The sequence below is a fragment of the Lygodium microphyllum genome, chromosome 18 (assembly GCF_053477565.2).
Source record: "Lygodium microphyllum isolate KBCC chromosome 18, Lygodium_microphyllum_v1.1.10, whole genome shotgun sequence".
NCBI lineage: Eukaryota > Viridiplantae > Streptophyta > Polypodiopsida > Schizaeales > Lygodiaceae > Lygodium > Lygodium microphyllum.
This window is the reverse complement of record NC_141152.1, coordinates 86,278,295-86,298,042: the sequence shown is the minus strand read 5'-3', so window position 1 is coordinate 86,298,042 and position 19,748 is coordinate 86,278,295. Positions and strand designations below refer to the sequence as shown.

At 43.1% G+C, this 19,748-nt stretch overlaps 1 protein-coding gene across 13 annotated transcripts in view; it reads left to right on the top strand.

Annotated features, from left to right (window-relative positions):
* The window catches only part of LOC148021112 (triacylglycerol lipase 1-like), a 65,541-nt gene that overhangs the window by 32,637 nt on the left and 13,156 nt on the right, over positions 1–19,748 (top strand). Inside the window, exon 1 of one of the 13 annotated variants that reach the window (XM_087698951.1) lies at positions 3,487–3,753. The exons of 11 other annotated variants lie outside the window; for them this stretch is intronic. In XM_087698951.1, the coding sequence (XP_087555077.1) occupies positions 3,513–3,753 (241 nt within the window). In that variant the 5' untranslated portion in view covers positions 3,487–3,512. Of the gene's footprint in view, positions 1–3,486; positions 3,754–19,748 lie in introns of those variants that run through there. One more of the 13 variants, XM_087698950.1, reaches the window with a different exon arrangement.

The window sequence follows — 19,748 nt, the reverse complement described above, 5'->3', positions numbered from 1 at the left end:
TGAGCCCTAGATACTTTCTTCGGCACGACCGGCGGGACTTTCTTCGTCATTAAATGCTTTGCAGTCTGTGAGCCATGAGTGGTTGGATTCCCTCTCTCTTAGACTGGGATTTAGAGGGGGGGCTTTCTTACTTCGCCCTCAGAGGGGGCTTCTAATTCTTCTTCGGCTTCAGAGGGGACTCCTACTTCTACTCCTTTCGATTCAAAGAGGGACCCTATGTGCTATGAAGTTCTTCACACACCACCACCTTTCCCTTTAGAGGAGTGGCTCTCCTTTGAGTAGTCATTTCCTCTACTAATACCCAGGATCTAGAGGATCTACCTTGATCGGGGCCCTTGGGTCTTCAGTAGTGACTTGGTGGCTAGGCCTTTGTATTCCTTCCAGCATGGAGTCACGGAGCTAGTGGCTTCTCGCTCGAGGTTGAGTTTCGGGAAAGATGTAGTACAACATGAAAGGACTGCTGTAAATGCAGCCAAAACAGTTCCTAGATGGCCGTTATGCATTCTCTAGGAGAGTAAAATGGATGCTCCTTTACCTTAGTGTAGGGAAAGGGCCGCTAGACATGTAGCACATGATGCAGGGGGGGACATATTTAGTTGATTTTATGGAAGTTGATGATTGTGATGAGCATGTGTTTATGAGCTCATTGCTAGATGATGATGAGCCTACTTTCCTGGACGAAGCTCAGTAAGATGTATATTGGATGTAGGCCATGCAAGAAGAGTTAGATTCTATTGCCACTAACTCTACATAGGATCTTGTGGATTTGCCACTTGGTAAGAAGAACATTGGCACGAAACGGGTTTTCAAACTCAAATGCAAGGCCTATGGCACTATTAATAGGCACAAAGCATGGTTGGTAGCAAAAGGCTATGCGTAGAAGAATGGCATAGATTATGAGGAAACCTTTGCTTCTACATCACGTACGAGTATGGTGAGAGGTGTGATTGCTATGGGCATATGCTGCAAATTATGTCTGGAAAGTACATCGGTTGGACATTAAGACTACATTGCTGAGAATGGGGATGTACATGAGGATGTTTATATGTCGCAACCTTGTTGCTCCCACTCTCTATTTTAAGAATGAAGTGGGGGACTGGCTGATTATCATTCTTTATGTGGATGACATGCTGCTCATTGGACCTAAAGAGGATACAATTGCAGATTTCAAGGCTGAATTGAAACATGCATTTGCTGTGTTCGATATGGGCTGCCTACACTACTATTTGGGGATTTGGTTTATCCAAAATTGGCATGGCATCATCATGCCTACACTATTATTTGGACAAGCTTTTACATTGGTTTAACATGCAACATTGCAAAACCTATGTGCACTCCCATGGAGCTAGGCTTAAAGCTGTTCATGCATGATGGTAAAGAGATGTCTAATGTTGCAATCTACAACCAAGCTGTTGGTTGTCTTGTTTATCTTTGCAGCACACGCCCATGCATGCTGGTGAAGAGATGTCTAATGTTGCAATTTACAGCCAAGTTGTTGGTTGTCTTATTTATCTTTGCAGCGCATGCCTTGACTATCAGTATGTAGTATCTTAGCTGAGCAGGTATATGTATAGCCCACGAAATATACATTGGCTGTCCATGCATGATGACGAAGAGACGTCTGATGTTGCAATTTACAACCAAGTTGTTGGTTGTCTTATATATCTTTGTAGCACACGCCTTGACTTTCAGTATGCAGTATCTCAGTTGAGCAGGAATATGCATAGCTCATGAACTATACATTGGCAAGTTGTTAAGCGGATCTTCAGATATTTGCAAGGTACTTAGTCATATGCTTTGTTATTTCCCAAGGGGGGACACTTACACTTATAAGCTTATAGTGATTCAAATTGGCCTGGTGGTTTAGACACTAGGTAGTCTACTAGTGGACATTGTTTCGTTTTAGGCCGTTTATGCATTTCATGGCGAAGTAAAAAACAACCTACAACGGCTACCTTGTCTTGTGAGGCTAAGTATAGAGCAGCCTTAACAATGAAATGTGTATGGTTGCGTAGATTGTTGACTGATTTATAGATTTCTTTGGAGGGTCCTACACCCATTCTTTTAGACAGTCGAGTGCTATTGTAGTGGCATAGAATATTGTGTTTCATACTCGCACGAAACACATTGAGGTACATTATCATTATATCAAAGAGAGATGCTATGCAGGAGAGATCAGTTTGATATATACGTCTCTACGTAGGAGAATGTTGCTAACATTCTCACCGAAGCACTTGCAAGAAGTGGCCTTTCAAAAGTTCTTGAACTTGCTATCCTTTGGTGATTGATCTTTTTGTACTCCTACTACATTGGCACTATAGGGGGGTGTTAGAATTTGCCAATTCTATAGGCAGTGCCCAATGTTTTAGTTGGTTGGTTTTTAGTGTAAACACAACTACATTAATAAGTTGTGTCACCGCTTCTAGAGCTACTTCTAGAGTTAAATTAACTCTAGTTGAGTTAGGGATAGTTCTATCTAGAGTTAAATTAACTCTAGTTAAGTTAGGGATAGATCTAACATACTTAAGACCTATTGTACTTTCATTCTATAATTCTAGTGTTTACATCTTTTGAGTATGGAATTGCTGCCTACTCTTGCTTATAATCTTGTGTTTCTCTCTCTCTCTCTTCCTTTATTTCCAATAGCTTTCTCATGTGGTGGCCTTTAGCTGTAAAGGTTCAATGTTTAGCAGTGGCAATGGCGGAGAGAGAGAGAGAGAGAGAGAGAGAGAGAGAGAGAGAGAGAGAGAGAGAGATGCAATCATGTAATCTTGTACTTTCTTCGTAATTAATACAATTACCTTTTACGAAAAAAAAGAGAGAGAGAGAGAGAGAGAGAGATGCATGACATGTGGGTACAAAGAGTTGTACCTCTCTTAGGTTTTTGTGATAGTTATATGTAAAGTACTAAAGTACAAGTGCTAAGGGTGTGTTCACACCTGTGCATGTGTAAAAGACACAGTTGCCTCTTATTTCCAACAACATCCCACCTAAAGGCAATGTGCCTTAAGATCGAGGAAAAGAATCAACTAAGTCCAAGTATGCACAAAGCTGAGATACATATACTATCTAACTCCCATCGTCTGTCGGCAATGTGTAAACCTCTCTGTTGGAAGACCCGTTTTGAGAAGATCTGTAAGGTTATGATTTGTATGTACCTTGACAAGCTCAATGCTTTTGTTGTCAATAACATTCTTGATAAAGTGATACTTCACTTGTATGTGCTTCGTCTTTGCATGAAAAATGAGGTTCTGTGCTAGCATGATAGCACTTTGACTATCACAATGGAGGACAAGGATGTCGGTAATGCCAAGCTCTCCCACTAGACATGAAAGACATAAAGCCTCCTTTCATGTCTCAGTGGTAGCCACATATTGTGTCTCGGGATCGAGGAAACTGCTCCCCTTGTGAAGGTGAATACATACCCTGAAGTAGACTTTTTGCAGTTAGCATGACCAGCGTAGTCTGTATTTGTAAAGCCAAGAACAGATGCCTTTTGCTTTTCAAAGCAGATGCACAAATCCTTTGTGTCTTTAAGATATCTCATGATACCTTTCATTGCTTTTCAATGCTTTCTACTAGGATGTGCCATGTATCTGCTAACCACTTCCACGGCAAATGCTATGTCAGGACGTGTAACAACCATAGCATACATCAAGCTACCCACAGTTGAAGCATATGGGATCTTGGCCATTTCAACCTTTTCATCATTAGATGTAGGGCTATCTACTGCACTGAGTTTCACTTATGGAGGTAATGTTACACTAATTTTGCTTTTTCCCCTTCCATATTGAAACATTGCAAAATCTTGGATACATACTCTTGCAGTGACAGATAAAAAAGACCTTTCGATTTGTTCTCAAGTATATGTATACCGAGAATATGAGTTGCTTCACCAAGTTTCTTTAGATCAAATCTGCTATGTAGGTTTTGCTTCAATGTGTCTAATGCATGAACATCCCTACCACCAATTAGCATGCCATCAATATTCAAAATCAATATAATAAGGCAACCATTTGTTGCCTTCTTGGTATACAAGTAGTGATCCACTTGACTTCTCTTAAATCCTTGAGATTGAACGAATGTATCAAACTTATGATACCATTTACGTGGTGCTTGTTTCAGCCCATACAAGCTTTTGTTGAGTTTCCATACCATATTTTCTTGCCCTTTGGTCACAAAACCTTTTGGCTGTTGTATATATATGCCCTCATGTAGATCACCATGTAAGAAAGTAGTCTTTACATCCATTTGTATGAGTTCGATATCCTCACATGTAACCAATTCTAATATGGTTTGCCAAATAGTTATTTTGACTACAAGAGAAAAGATCTCATCAAAGTCAATAGGCAAATGCACCAAATCCCAAGTACCATTTTTCTTTAGAGATTCTATCTTTGACAGCATAGCTTTATGCCATTCTTGCTGTCCTCTTTGTCCATAGCTTCGTTGGAGCATGATAGCTCACCACAATCTGTCAACATGACATAATTAGCAACATAATTTGCACCAAGAACAGACCAATCTGACTGTCTGGTATTTTTGGTCGATCTATGAATCCAATGATTAGTGTTTGTTGGTTGTTCAGTTTGCAAATTTGCATTAATAGCTTGTTGTTCAAAAGGTCAGCATGTTGTCTTGCTTGTTCTAGTTGTTCCAATGGCACATTTTCTTACTGAAACTATGGTTTATCATGGGAAACTTCTTGTTGACCAATTTCAGCATCATTCCTTGCATTTATAGGGTTATTTACAGCAAGTATTTGTTGCTGTACAATGGGTACTCTTTGTTGTCCTACAGGTATTTCTTCTCAGAATACAACCCTTCTCACTTTCTCTATCTTTTTGGGCTGTTTATGCATGTGATATTTCCAGAAGATTATATCATTGTAGCGTATAATTTTCCTTTTTTTGGGATACCATGATTTCTACCCCATTTCTCCCTCGTCACTATATTCTACGAAAATGCATTTATAGAACTTTGGCTCCAATTTGCTTCATTGTTCATTGCGTATGTGCACAAATGTCTCGTAGCCAAACACTCTTAAGTGTGTATACGAAGGTGGCTTTCCCGACCACACTTCTTGAGAGACTCTCCCTCCCCAAAGATTTGTTTGGTGACCGATTTATCAAGTGTACGGTTGTCATAGCAGTCTTTGCCCAAAATCCATGAGGTAATGCATCATGAGACAACATGGTACGAACCTTTTCATGAATAGTCTAATTCATATACTCTGTGATGCCATTTTTTTGGGGTGGATTATAAGGGACAGTGAGTTCTGTTTTTATCCCTTTGGTATCACAAAAGGCCTAAAAGGCTTTGGACACGTATTTTCCACCATTGTCAGAGCAAAGATACTTTAATGTCTTGCTAGTCATATTTTCAGCAAGTGCCATGAATTTTTTAAACTTATCCAAAGCGTCACCTTTACGATGGATCAGATAAACCCATGCTTTGCATGTGGCATCATCAACAAAATTCATAAAATATTTCTTTCCTAGCATCTCACATACATTTGAATGTAGCAACTCTAAGGGTGAAGATTTTAAAGAAATAGACTTTTTATATGATGTTTAAGGATTCTTGCCAAAAATATAATGGTCACAATGATCAAAATCAGCATACCTTAAACACGACAAATAACCCAAACGGGAAAGCGCTTTCATTCTAGTTTGACTCATGTGCCCCAATCGAATATGCCACAAAGACACACTTGGTTGCTCGGTTATGGTGACAACATGATCATGCACACTAGATATATGTAATGAATGTAGAGTATCACTTTTAGAGCCTTTAGCAACAATCTTAGAGCCCTTGCATATCTTTCATTTGCTAAAGCTTTCATCATCTAGCTGCCTTGTGCTTACCAAGCTCTTCTTGGGCTTGGGTACATGCCTCACATTATGCAAAATGAACACTGAACCATACTGTAATGCCAATTGCACTTTGCCAATCCTTGCAATGTCACATGCATAATTGTCCCCCAAGTGGACAACACCATGTCTACTACCACCATGGTCAGAGAGCCACTCATGGTGTGGTGTTACATGGAATGAAGCTCCTAAATCAAGAATCTAGATGTGCATGTCATCATCAAAATTTGCAATCAATGGCTGTGCACTAAAAGAAGCAACAAAGAGTACATCATTGCCACTGTCACTCTTGCGACCAATTACACTGATTTTCTCTATCTTCACACTACTCTTCTTTGCATGTTGGCTGCCCTTTTTCTCATCTTTGTTATCATCAGTGTTTTTGCCTTTGCCCTTTTTTTTCTTCCACTTGAAGCAATCCCACTTGAAGTATCCTTTCTTGCCACAATGATGGCACTTCACATTTTTACCATGAGACTTATTACGTGCTTTGTTGTCAGAGTGTTGGGATCTGCCTCTAGTATGCAGTGCATTGGAAGACTTGTTTGCCGAAATATTTTTCCTATTGAGCTCCTCCATGAGTAAAGAGCTCTCCACATTTGAATATAGCAATATAGCATTAGAAGTACTCATTGCTGTCTGAAAAGTGACCCAACTTTTAGGCAAAGTGCATAGCAAAAGATTGCCTTGAACTCCTCATCAATGTGAAATTCCAAAGCAATCAGATGGTTGAAAATAAAGCATTCAAATGTACAAACATGGCTGTACCTTCCTTAATATGAAGGGCCATCATAAATTTCAACCAATAAACCTTTTTGGCTGCACTTTTTTGAGCATATAACTCCTCAAGTCATCGCCACATATCATAGGAAGATTTCAATTTCTCTATGTTAAAGAGCAATGTCTGACATTGAAAGCTCTATGGTAGAGCATGCAAGTGTCAGAGTGCAGCAATGCAGAAGCGTAGGACAAAGATTGAGAGAGAGTGAACACAGAGGGAAGAGAGAGAAAATGAGACAGTGTAAACGTAGAAAATCTGCGGTGTAGTATGCTGTATAAGAGTGTAGAAATACACAAGGGGGTAGAGGAAATATCTGCGTATGTCTCCGACTTGATGACCTTGATCTCCGTTAGCCCAAGCACAATCTGTCTTAGCCAACAGATCTCAAGATCAAAATCTGAAATCACTGAATAATAATGACCAAATGTGCACCAGGGGCTGGCTATTTATAGCCAGGAAAAATAGCAATCACAACAGCAGGTCGGCTGCATTAAATGCAGCCGAGTGCACATAAAATACTGCAGAATCTGTCTGATTGCTGACGTGTCCTCTGCTGACTGACTGTCCAAGAAATGACACTGTCTAACACCCCCTCTCAGATCCTGGATGGGTCAAAAGACTGAGGGATTTGGAATTCTGCCGAAGAAGAGCCTGGGGAAGCGCCTTCGTGAACAAATTTGCAAGATTATCCTCTGTCTTGCAATACTCCACATCAATGGTCCCGGCCAAAAGCTTCTCCCGAATGAAGTGATACTGGATCTCAATGTGCTTCGTCCGGGCATGGAATACAGGATTCTGTACCAAGGCAATGCAACTCTCATTGTCGCACCGTAGAAGAGTAGGATGAGTCTTGGGGACAACCAAGCTCCTCCAATAATCTCCGAAGCCACATAACCTTACATGTGGTGGAAAACGCAGTTCGATATTCTGCCTCAATAGAAGAAAGGCCTACCGTGGGCTGCTTCTTGCTACTCCAAGAGATAACACCTGTACCCAAGGTAAAACAAGAGCCTGTAGTAGACTGTCGGTGTCCACATTGCCAGCCCAATCCGAGTCACTCCAATCTGCAAGAACCAGATCTGAAGCATCTGTACCTGTGGGATAAGAAATCCCTAAGGCAGATGTCCCCCTCAAATACCGAAGAATCCTCAGGGCAGCCTGCCAATGCACCTGTTTGGGTTTAGTCATGAACCCTGCCAAAAGACTCACAGCAAAACAAAGATAAACACGAGCGTTGAGAAGCCAAATCAAGGAGCCAATCAACTGACGGTAGTGTGACACATCCATTACGGGAGAATCTGAGTGAGAAGTGGCCTTCCAATTCTGATCCATAGGAGAAGTAATGGGCTGACAAGTCTCCATCTCAAAAGTCACCAAGAGCTCCTAAACGTACCTCTGCTGAGAGATGAAAATCCCCCTCTGAGACTGATAAATCTCGTGACCCAAGAAGAAATGAAGAAGTCCCAAATCTGTCATCTCAAATGCCTGATGTAAAGCTGTCTTGGTCTCTCGGACCTTCTATGCATGATCCCCTGTCAAAATCAAATCATCAACATATAATACAAACAACACACGACCAATCTCGGAAGTGTGCACATAAAGCTGTGGATCGGCCGTAGAGCGCCAATATCCCAACTTCGATTGAAGAAACGAGTCAATCTTCTCGTTCCATGCATGCGGAGCTTGCTTGAGGCCATACAAGGCCTTCTTCAACTTGTAAACTTTCCCATCCGAGGATCCAAAGCCAGGAGGCTGCTCAACATGGATCTCCTCTTGCAAGTTACCATTAAGAAAGGCTGACTTCACATCGGACTGATAAACAGGCCATCTCCTATGGCCAGCCAAGGCAAGAACAGCTCAAATAGTTGCCATACAAGCGGTGGGGGCAAAAGTATCATGGAAATCAATGCGTGGGCGCTAAGCAAAACCTTTAGCAACAAGGCGGGCCTTGTGCTTGTCCAAAGAGCCATCGCTAAGGTACTTGGTCTTGAAGATCCACTTGACGCCAATCACCTTCTTGTGAGAGGGACGAGGCACAAGAGACCAAGTGCCTTTCCTCTCAATAGCCTCTAACTCTGCTTCCATGGCCTTTCGCCAATGATCAGACTGCAAAGCCTCCTTCACTAAAGTGGGCTCTCAATACTGCATAACACGGATTAGCAAACAATAGTTGGAGCAAACAAGCTTCGAAGAATGTGCCTGGTTCCTTCGTGACCTCTGCGGTCCATCTTGCGGTTCCCACCCCTCAGGGACCCCCTCGATCCCTGAATCTCGGAGTGTGTTACGGGCCCAACGAGGAGGAGGACGCTCTCCATCTACTGAAGACTCAGGAACATCTATCAGGAAAAGCTCCTCGGGGGTGGCCGGTGGAAGAGAAGACTCTGAATCAGAAGAAGAATCTCCATTAAGAGGCTCTGGCTCCAAAGGAAGTGTCTCGGGAGCCCAATTCTCCCCTGGATCTCCAAGGACGGGGTGCTCCTCACCCCTCTCTGTGGTTGGAACTTCCATGAACTGCACATCTCGGCTCGTGTAGATATCCGTCTTGACGGGATCAAACAAGCGATAACCTTGGGACTGGGAGATATAGCCAACAAAAGCTTGTTGTTGAGAAGCCTCCTTGAACTTATCACACTGTATCTTCGGAATGTGATCATAAGCATCACACCCAAAGATCCTGAAATAAGAGACATCAGGCTTAGTCCCAAAGTAAGCCTCAAAAGGTGTCATCCTGTCAATGGCCGAAGTGGGAGATCGATTGAGGATGTGAATTGCGGTAGCCACTACCTCGGTCCACAAAAACTGAGGTGTCTGGTGCTCCATCATGGTGCGTGCCATCTCGATCACACTTCGGTTCTTTCGCTCCAAAAATGCCATTCTCTTGGGGAGTGTTGGTGTTAGCAAACTCCTAGTGAATGCCTCTATTTGCACAAAAACGAGCAAACTCATTAGATAAAAATTACACCTCCCTTGTTTGAACGCAAGGTCTTCAGTTGCCGGCCAGAACGGTTTTCCTCAAAGAGAAGCCAATCCTTGAAGTGAGAGAAAGCCTCTGACTTCAAAGTCAAGAAATAGGCCCAAGTCATCCTGCTAGAGTCATCTACGATCAACATGAAGTACAAGCTCCCCTTCGGGGACTCGGTCCTCATCGGGTCACAAAGATCCGTAGATACAAGCTCCATGGGTGAAGTAGACCGCCTAGAAGCTTTGTTGGGAATCGCATCCCGATGTAGTTTTCCACGAATGCAGGAGACACATGGTTGATGGCTCACCACTATGTCCGGCAATTCTCGGACAAACGACCCTTGTGACGCCTTCTGAAGGTACTCCTAGTTCAGGTGGCCAAACCGAGCATGCCATAACTCGGACTGTGTCTGAGAAGTAAGATCTGAAGAAGACTTCAATTTGTAGACGCCATTCTCCTCATACCCTGTAGAGAGAACCTTCCTCGATCCACGATCGAGGACTCGAATAGTATCACTGTCAAACTCCACCAAGAGGCCAAGAGCACAAATCTTGTGGATTGAAAGTAAATGATACCCCAAACCTAGCACATGCAACACCTCAGAGGTGTGGGTACCACCACGTCCATCTGGAATAAGATGCATCTCATCCCGCGCAGCAATAGACATAGAAGAGCTATCTCCAATGAGAATCTGCCCACGCGAAGGTCGCAAATGGGCATCACCATCGCAAGGAGTCATGTGCCGTGAGGCACCACTGATACCAGGTTGTTGGGATGTAAAGGTCCTTTATTCACCTCCGTGTATTTTACACGTGTATTGTTATGTTGTACATGTGAATGCACCCTTATGGGCCCTAAGTATAAATACATTTTATTCTTTGTGTACCAACACATTGTTGGTACACCCAAATCTATTCGTCACTCTTACTCTCACTCTCACTCACCTGTTCACTTCCTCTGTTGCAAATCTTCACGCTTCCGCTACCCGCGCGCTCCAACAACTGGTATCAGAGCTGAGGTTAAGGTGCTCGCGCTCCTCGAAGTCCATGTGAGACAACACCAGCTCTTCGCTCACGAGAAATCAGTAAGTCGTCACTCATACAAGTCAGGTCATCACTGTTTCCAGGCACGTGTATGTGCTGGACAGTCAGGCGACAGTGTTGCAGGTCACGTTTTGTGCAAGCGACAGCCTGATAGACAGGCGACAGGTCGTTTTTGACCTGGCAGACAGGACAGGTCGTTTTTGACCTGGCAGGCAGGACATGTCGTTTTTTGATCAGGCGACAGGCAAACAGGTCACGAGCAGCCAGGACAGGTCGTTTTTTGACCAGGCGCAGGCTGGACAGGCTGCGTGGCATCAGGCGCAGGTCAACGACTGCAGGCGACAGCTCACGCAGGCTGCGTGGCATCTGACGGGCAGCGCGATAGTCAACGGCTGGTGAGACAACACCAGCTCTTCGCTCGCGAGAAATCAGTAAGTCGTCACTCATACAGGTCAGGTCATCACTGTTTCCAGGCATGTGTATGTGCTGGACAGTCAGGCGACAGTGTTGCAGGTCACATTTTGTGCAAGCGACAGCCTGATAGACAGGCGACAAGTCGTTTTTGACCTGGCAGACAGGACAGGTCGTTTTTGACCTGGCAGGCAGGGACAGGTCGTTTTTGACCTGGCAGGCAGGACATGTTGTTTTTTGATCAGGCGACAGCCAAACAGGTCACGAGCAGCCAGGACAGGTCGTTTTTTGATCACGCGCAGGCTGGACAGGCTGCGTGGCATCAGGCGCAGGTCAACGACTGCAGGCGACAGCTCACGCAGGCTGCGTGGCATCTGACGGGCAGCGCGATAGTCAATGGCTGGTGACGGGGTGATTCGACACATTATTTCTTCCAGAAATTTTTTAAATTTCTCTAAGGTTTATTGCAAGCAACCCTTTTGCCACTGACGAGAGTTCGCGCGCGCAAGCACAGTTCTCAGATTTGGTCAAATTTGAACCTGGAAATTTGGGGCTTTTCCCAGATTTGATGCTGTTTATGCTTGATAGTGACATCTGTGTCAGAAATTGCAGACATTGTGCGCATTGACCTCAATTAATTTGGGGATTTTTCAAAATTTCTTGGAATTTTGCTCATCCGAGTAAAATTTCTTGGCATTGGACCAAGGAAAATTGCGGCTTTTCATGTATTGATGCAATTTTGCTCAGCTGAGTCAGTTTGGGTGACATTTGCGCACATTTGGACCTGGAAATTTGGGATTTTGTGCAGAATTTGATAAATTTCTGCATTATTTGCCTGTGTAGTGGCTGGTTTATGTCAAAACAGCAGAGGATTATTGCTGGTTATGCAAGAACAGCAGTGTATTTGCTGATTTAGCTTGTGCTCTTGCAGTTCAGTGTTTTTTACACTTGTACTTGTGAAAAATGGCTGCAACTTCTTCCAGTTCTGACATTAAAAGTTTGATGGAAATCAAGCGATTTGATGGTGAGGGCTTTGATCTTTGGAAAGATCGTATGCAAGGCATACTGTTATTAAAGGATTGTGAGGATGCCTTGCAAATGGATAAACCTGCACAAATGTCTGAGGCGGATTGGGCCAAAGTCAATAAAAGGGCTGTGGCTTATATAAAGATTGGTGTCACTGATGACATTTTGACAGACATTAAGGGTTTAGACACTGGTCATGCAATATGGGAGAAGTTGAAGACTACCTATGAGATCACCACACCTGTTAATTAGGTGCATTTAATGCGCAAGTTGGTGAATATGCGGCTGGATGAGTCCAAGCCTGTAGCTGAGCACTTGAGTGCATTTACTGGCATTTTAAATCAGCTCAAGGATGCAAGTTTGGATTTTGATGATAAGTTGAGGGCGATCTTTTTGATCATGACATTGCGTGACTCTTGGGAGACTTTGGTTGTTTCTCTGAGCAATAACCCCAATCTCACATGTGATGGTGTGAGGGGTTCCATCTTGAATGAAGAAATTAGATGTAAGTCTAGTGGAGAAGGCAGCAACTCAGCTTATAATGTTAGAGACAGGGCTGAAAAGAAAAATGCAAATGCTGGACAGAGAAGCAGGAGCAAGAGCAAAGGAAAAGAAAAGAGTGATGTTACATGCTATCAGTGTGGTCGGAAGGGCCACAAGAAGCCTGATTGCAGGTATTACAAGAGGAACAAGAGAGAAAGAAGAATGCAAGAGACAAAAAGAAGAAAGAGGAAAAGACAGATGCATCTGAGGCAGGTAAAGGCAAGGAAAATGCCAATGTGGCCTCCAGTGTTGTCATAGAGGAGCTCTCAGATGCAGAGGCTGATGTATTATGTGCAGTGGATTATGATACCCTTGTATGTCACATGCAGGATATGCAGATCACCAAGGCTGATGTGATTGATGCACTTTTGTCAGTTGATGATTGTGTCACTCAGACTTGGATTGTAGACTCTGGTGCCTCTTTCCATGTGACTCCATGCTTGGAGTGTTTTGCTACTTTTGATGCAGGCTGTTATGGCAAGGTTTACCTTGGAAATAATCATGCTTGCAGCATTGATGGGATTGGCACCATACACTTGTCTTTGGATAATGGGCAAGAACTTGTGTTGAAAGATGTCAGATATGTGCCTGGCATCAAGAAGAGTTTACTATTTGTTGGACAGCTTGACTTGCATGGTTACACCACACTGTTTGGTGGTGGTTTATGGAAATTAAAAAGGGGTTCCATGCTGATTGCTAAAGGAACCAAGAAGGGCACTTTGTATTGTCTGCACTGTAAAGCTTTGAATGGCAAGTTTCTTGCAGTTGCTGAAATTGGCTGTCATTTGGAGTTATGGCATAAGAGATTAGGCCATATGAGCCAGAAAGGACTTGATGTTCTTACCTCTTTGAAGAGGGTTGATGGAAAAGGCTCTAAACTTGATTTTTGTAATGACTGTCAGTTTGGAAAGCAAATGAAAAATTCCTTTTACTCTGGTGTCTCTCGTAAGTCAAATGTATTGGACTTGGTGCATTCTGATGTATGTAGCATGCCTTTGAAATCATTGGGTGGTGCTGCATACTTTGCCTCTTTTATTGATGATTGTTCCAGGAAGATTTGGGTTTATTTGTTGAAAAAGAAAAGTGAAGTGTTTGCTGTTTTTAAAACATTTCATGCATTCGTGACCACTCAGACAGGTAGAAAGTTGAAATGCTTGAGAACTGATAATGGGGATGAGTTCACGTCTAATGAATTTAAGTCCTTTTGTGACTTGCCTGGGATCAAGAGGGAGCTTACAGTTGCTTACAGCCCTTCTTCAAATGTTGTGGCTGAAAGATACAATAGGACTCTATGTGAGAGAGTGCGGTGCATGCTGTCCACTGCTAATCTCCCTCATGAATTTTGGGGAGAGGCACTTAAAACCGCGGTTCACATTTGCAACCGCTCTCCAAACAGGTCCCTAAATAATGGCATTCCTGAGGAGGTTTGGTCTGGCAAACCAGCCTCATATGACCATTTACGAATATTTGGCTGTGATGCTTTTGTGCATGTTAGAAATGAACTGAGGAATAAACTTGACCCGAAATCCACCAAAGGCATTTTCATGGGCTATGGTGATGAGGGTGAATTTGGCTATAGAGTGTGGCTACCTCAGTCCAAGAAAATTGTTCGCAGCCGTAATGTTGTGTTTAATGAGGCAAAGTTGCTGAAAGGTACTTTAGCCTCTGATGAAGACATGAAAAAGGTCAAATTTCAGAATTTGCAGCCACCTACTACTTCAAATGATGAGCCTCATGGTGCTGTACCGCAGGCTGACACTGATGATCAGCCGGTTATCTTTGAGCCAGATGATGATGGACAGCAAATAGAAGCACAGGGAGGTCATGGACAGCAAGATAGACTTGCTGATTATGAAAATACAGGTGCTGGAAATGAAAATGAAGGTGCTGTACAGCATGAACAGCATGCTGAAAATGGCTTACAGCAGCCAATAAATGCTGAAAATAACATGCCTCCAGATGTAGATCCGATTCCTGAGAATGTAGATCATTGGGTACGCAGGTCTACATGCCTAAGAAGGCAGCCACATAGGTATGACCCCTCTTTGCATTATGTGATGCTTACTGATGAGGGTGAGCCTCTGACATACAAAGAGGCTAAGTCATGCAAATTCAGCAATAAGTGGGAGCTAGCTATGCAGGAAGAGATTAAATCTCTGTATGCTAATGATACTTGGGATCTTGTGTCGTTGCCCAAAGGAAGAAAGCCTCTTCCAAACAAATGGGTTTACAAAGTAAAGACAGTTGATGGGAAACCCAAGTACAAGGCAAGATTGGTTGCCAAAGGGTATGCACAGAAGGAAGGGATTGACTTCCAGGAGGTCTTTTCACCTGTCGTGAAGATGACCACACTACGTGTGCTTTTTGCTCTCACTGTTGTATTGGATTTAGAGCTGTACCAAATGGATGTGAAAACAACTTTTCTGCATGGTGACATTGATGAGGAAATCTACATGAAACAGCCCGAGGGTTTTGTAGTTCTTGGAAAAGAGCAGTTGGTGTGTAAACTAAAACGCAGCTTATATGGGCTGAAACAAGCACCACGGCAGTGGTACAAAAAGTTTGACACTTTTATGCTCTCTCATGGGTTTACGCGTAGCCATGCAGATCATTGTTTGTATATGAAAAAGGATACAGATGGCAGCCCTATCATACTTGTTTTGTATGTGGATGATATGTTGTTAGCTGGGAAGAGAAAGACTAGCTTGGATGCTCTCAAAGATCAGCTGAAATCAGCTTTTTCCATGAAAGATTTGGGGAATGCAGAGCATATATTGGGCATGAGGATTCGTAGGGATAGAACGCAGAAATTGCTGTTCTTATCTCAAGAAAAGTACATTGAAAAGGTACTGGACAGATTTAACATGGCTGAAGCTAAGCCTCTCGGGGTACCCTTACCTCCATACCTTAAGCTTAGTAAAGCCAACAGCCCAAAAGATGACATGGAAGCCAATGCTATGAAGGGAGTTCCTTATGCATCAGCTTGTGGCTCTCTTATGTATGCTATGGTTGCTACTCGTCCAGACATTGCTCATGCAGTGGGAGTTGTTAGCAGGTTTATGTCAAATCCTGGCAAACCACATTGGAAGGCTGTCAAGAGTATTCTTAGATATCTGAAGGGTACACAAAGAAAGTGTATTTGCTATGGGCAGGGTGCACTTAATTTGCAGGGTTATTGTGATGCAGACATGGCAGGTGACTTAGACACTCGCAGGTCCACTAGTGGGTATGTCTTTACAGTTGCTGGAGGGGGCTGTCTCTTGGTGCTCCAGGTTGCAGAACATCGTCGCATTGAGTACTACTGAAGCTGAATACATATCAGCTACTACTGAAGCTTCTAAGGAAGCTATATGGTTGAGCAGACTCGCAGAGGATCTTGGCATGTCTATGAGTACTCCAGTGTTGGGATGTGATAGCCAGAGTGTTGTGTATCTGGCTAAAAATGCCATGTATCATTCACGCACAAAGCATATTGATGTGCGATATCACTTTATTAGACAGATTCTGGAGGATGGTCTAATCACATTGACCAATATCAAAACATAGGACAACCCTGCAGATGTTCTCACTAAAAGTCTAGGCAAGGCTCAGCATGAGCATTGCATACGACTAGTGGGAGTTGGTTAAAGGTTCACTCCGGACCTTTAAGTGGGAGGTTGTTGGGATGTAAAGGTCCTTTATTCACCTCCGTGTATTTTACACGTGTATTGTTATGTTGTACATGTGAATGCACCCTTACGGGTCCTAAGTATAAATACATTTTATTCTTTGTGTACCAACACATTGTTGGTACACCCAAATCTGTTCGTCACTCTTACTCTCACTCTCACTCACCTGTTCACTTCCTCTGCTGCAAATCTTCACGCTTCCGCTACCCGCATGCTCCAACACCATTGTCCACAATCCACTCTCGAGCCTGGGGAGCTGTCATCGTAGCATTAGAAGTCTTCGGTGTAGAGTCCTTAATGATTGCCAAGTGTAGAAAAGCAATCGATAAGGGTGCAGTCACCGCTCCAGAGTCCTTTGTATCCTTCTTCGTAGTATTCTTCTTGTCTTTGTCGGGGCAATCCTTCTTTCAGTGACCGGTCTTTCTACAAATATGGCAAGTCGATTCCTTCTCCTTGTCCTTCTGGGATTTGTTGTCCTCCTCCTTCTTTTGGTCCTTCCCCTTCTTCTGAGAGGCTTGACCAACCAATGCCTCTGTTTTGGAAGCATTTTGTTCCTTCAATTGTTTCTTTTGGTCCAAGACTATAGGAACCAACTCTTCCTACCGAAGAGCCGACTCCCACCTTGATGCAATAAGAGCGGAATAAGAAGTATTGAATCGTGCGGGCAGCTGGGATAGTAAAGTGATTGCCATGTCTTTGGAGGAAATAGGCTTCCTCGCATTTTGAACCTGCATCTGAAGCTGCCGAAGCTTGTCGATGTGTTTCCGAAGCGAAGAAGACTTATTCACAGACAAAGTCCGCATCTGTACCTCCAAAGGAACCCTCTTCATCAGGGTCATCTAGTTGTACATCTGGTCGAGCTCCAGCCATATCTCACGAGCCACCGTCAAATGCTCGATGTGAGCTATCATGGCTGTGGTGCAAGACAAAAACAGAAAAGATCGAATCCTGACATTCAGTTTGTTCCAATGAGTTTGGGCCTTGGTTAACTCCGCATGAGCATTGGAAGAGAGTTTGGACTCATCCCTTATCGAGGGCTTGTTAATCTCTTCCATCACCAATTTCGCCAAATCATAAGACTCCAAAATGGCCAACATCATCACCCGCCAGATGCGGTAATTGTCACCATCAAGCTTTTGATCGGATGGAAGAGTTGGTAGGACAGGCACCTTCCTGTCCATGATCGCCTAGAACTCCAAATCAGTCTCTGTAGACATGTTAACCTGCAATACCTGCACAAACGCAAAATCAGCTCCCTCTGACTATGAAAACGCAGCCTTCTAGGGCTGATTCCTCTGCTGCCCAAACCTTCTTCACTCGCCGGAGGCGATGAAAAGGTAAAATCTGCAATGGAAGGCCTCAAACGCGGCCTTCCTCCCCTTCGAACAGCAATAACCTGCAGCAAATTCACCGATTAGACTCCTTTCTCGCACGCCCATGCTCGCTTCAGCCCTGATCCGATGCGTAGCCCTCCCGCTCGCCCTCGAATCCTGGAAATGCAGCCTTGTGTCGCGCTGAAATCTCCTCTTTAGATAATTTCAGCCCTCAGTCAGTCCATCTTCACCGCTTTGATACCATGTCAGAGTGCAGCGATGTGGAAGCGTAGGACAAAGACTAAGAGAGAGTGAACACAGAGGGAAGAGAGAGAGAAAAGGAGACAGTGTAAATGCAGAAAATCTGCAGTGTAGTATGCTGTATGAGAGTGCAGAAATACACAAGGGGGCAAAGGAAATATCTGCGTATGTCTCTGACTTGATGACCTCGATCTCCCTCAGCCCGAGCACAGTCTGTCTCAGCCAATAGATCTCAAGATCAAAATCTGAAATCACTAAATAATAATGACCAAGTGTACACTAGGGGTTGGCTATTTATAGCCAAGAAAAATAGCAATCATAGCAGCAGGTTGGCTGCATTAAATGCAGCCGACTGCACATAAAATACTGCAGAATCTGTCCGACTGCTGACATGTCCTCTGTTGACCGACTGTCTAGGAAATGACAGTGTCTAACAGTAAGCTCATCTAAGTCATCCCACTCATTTGGATCCATGGTTGCCGGTTTTACCCCTTTGTCTTTATAGGCTTCACCTAATTCTTCTGCACCAAGATATTATAGTATTGCTTTTGCCATATAGCAAAATTGTGTGCACCCTCAAGATTCTTAATGTACAAAAGATTGCTGCTATCATTGTTGCCAGCCATGATTTATAGCTCAAAAGTGACTCAAAAGTCAACAAATGTGAGTCTAACTGTATACAAATGACCAAGGTACGAAGCAAGTATGAACAAGCAATGAAAATTCAAGTAATTGCAGAAATTTCAGATGTGCTAATCAATTTTCAGAGGTATGAAATGTGTGCTGTAGCACACCATAAGCAATTACATCCATAGCACGGGCTAATACATCAATTTTATGAGAAAGCCCCAAATTTTAGTTGCAATTTGACACTGAAAGCTCTAGGTAGAGTATCCAAGCTCATCTAAGTCATCCCACTCATTTGGATCTATTGTTGCCGGTTTTACCCCTTTTGTCTTTATAGGCTTTACCTAACTCTTTTGCTCCAAGACATTATAGTACTGCTTCTGCCATATAGCAAAGTTGTGTGCACCCTCAAGCTTCTTAATGTGCAAAAGATTGCTGCTATCATTGCTGCCAGCCATGATTTATAGCTCAAAAGTGACTCAAAAGTCAACAAATGTGAGTCCAATTGTACACAAATGACCAAGGTACGAAGCAAGTATGAACCAACAATGAAAATTCAAGTAATTGCAGAAATTTCAGATGTGCAATAAATTTTCAGAGGTATGAAATGTGTGCTACAACACACCATAAGCAATTACATCCGTAGCACGGACTAATACATCAAATTTATGAGAGCGTCCCAAAATTTAGCTGCAATTTTTGCTTCAAATTCATCCACAGGCACAAATTTGACTCCCCCGGTCAAAAGCCTAAAAAATTCTTTCCTCAAATTGCTCAAATGACATCAAACATAACTCCTGAATGGATTGTACAAAAGCCGAATTGCCAAAATTTCACAAATTCTGTAAAAGTGGCAAATTTGTCCGGGTCCTATGTGCTCAATTTGCATAGAAATTGCATTGCAAGTATATATCAAGACTAGTGGATGCTTTATCACGTATGGGGGCATTCTTCAAAGACCGTATTTTGCATGAGATGCATTCTTCACCTTTAGCAGGTCATCATGGGTTGTTCAAAACATTTGGAAACATCCATAAGAGCTTTTATTGGAAGGGTATTTGGTGGGATGTCAAGGATTATGTGATGCAATGTCTTCCATGTGTCAACAAAATAAAGACTCATCTCTTCTACCCAGCGGCTTACTTTAGCCACTCCCTATTCCTTAAGGCAAGTGGACTGATATCTCCATGGATTTTATAGTGATATTGCCTACAACTAAGCATGGGTGGAATAGCATTTA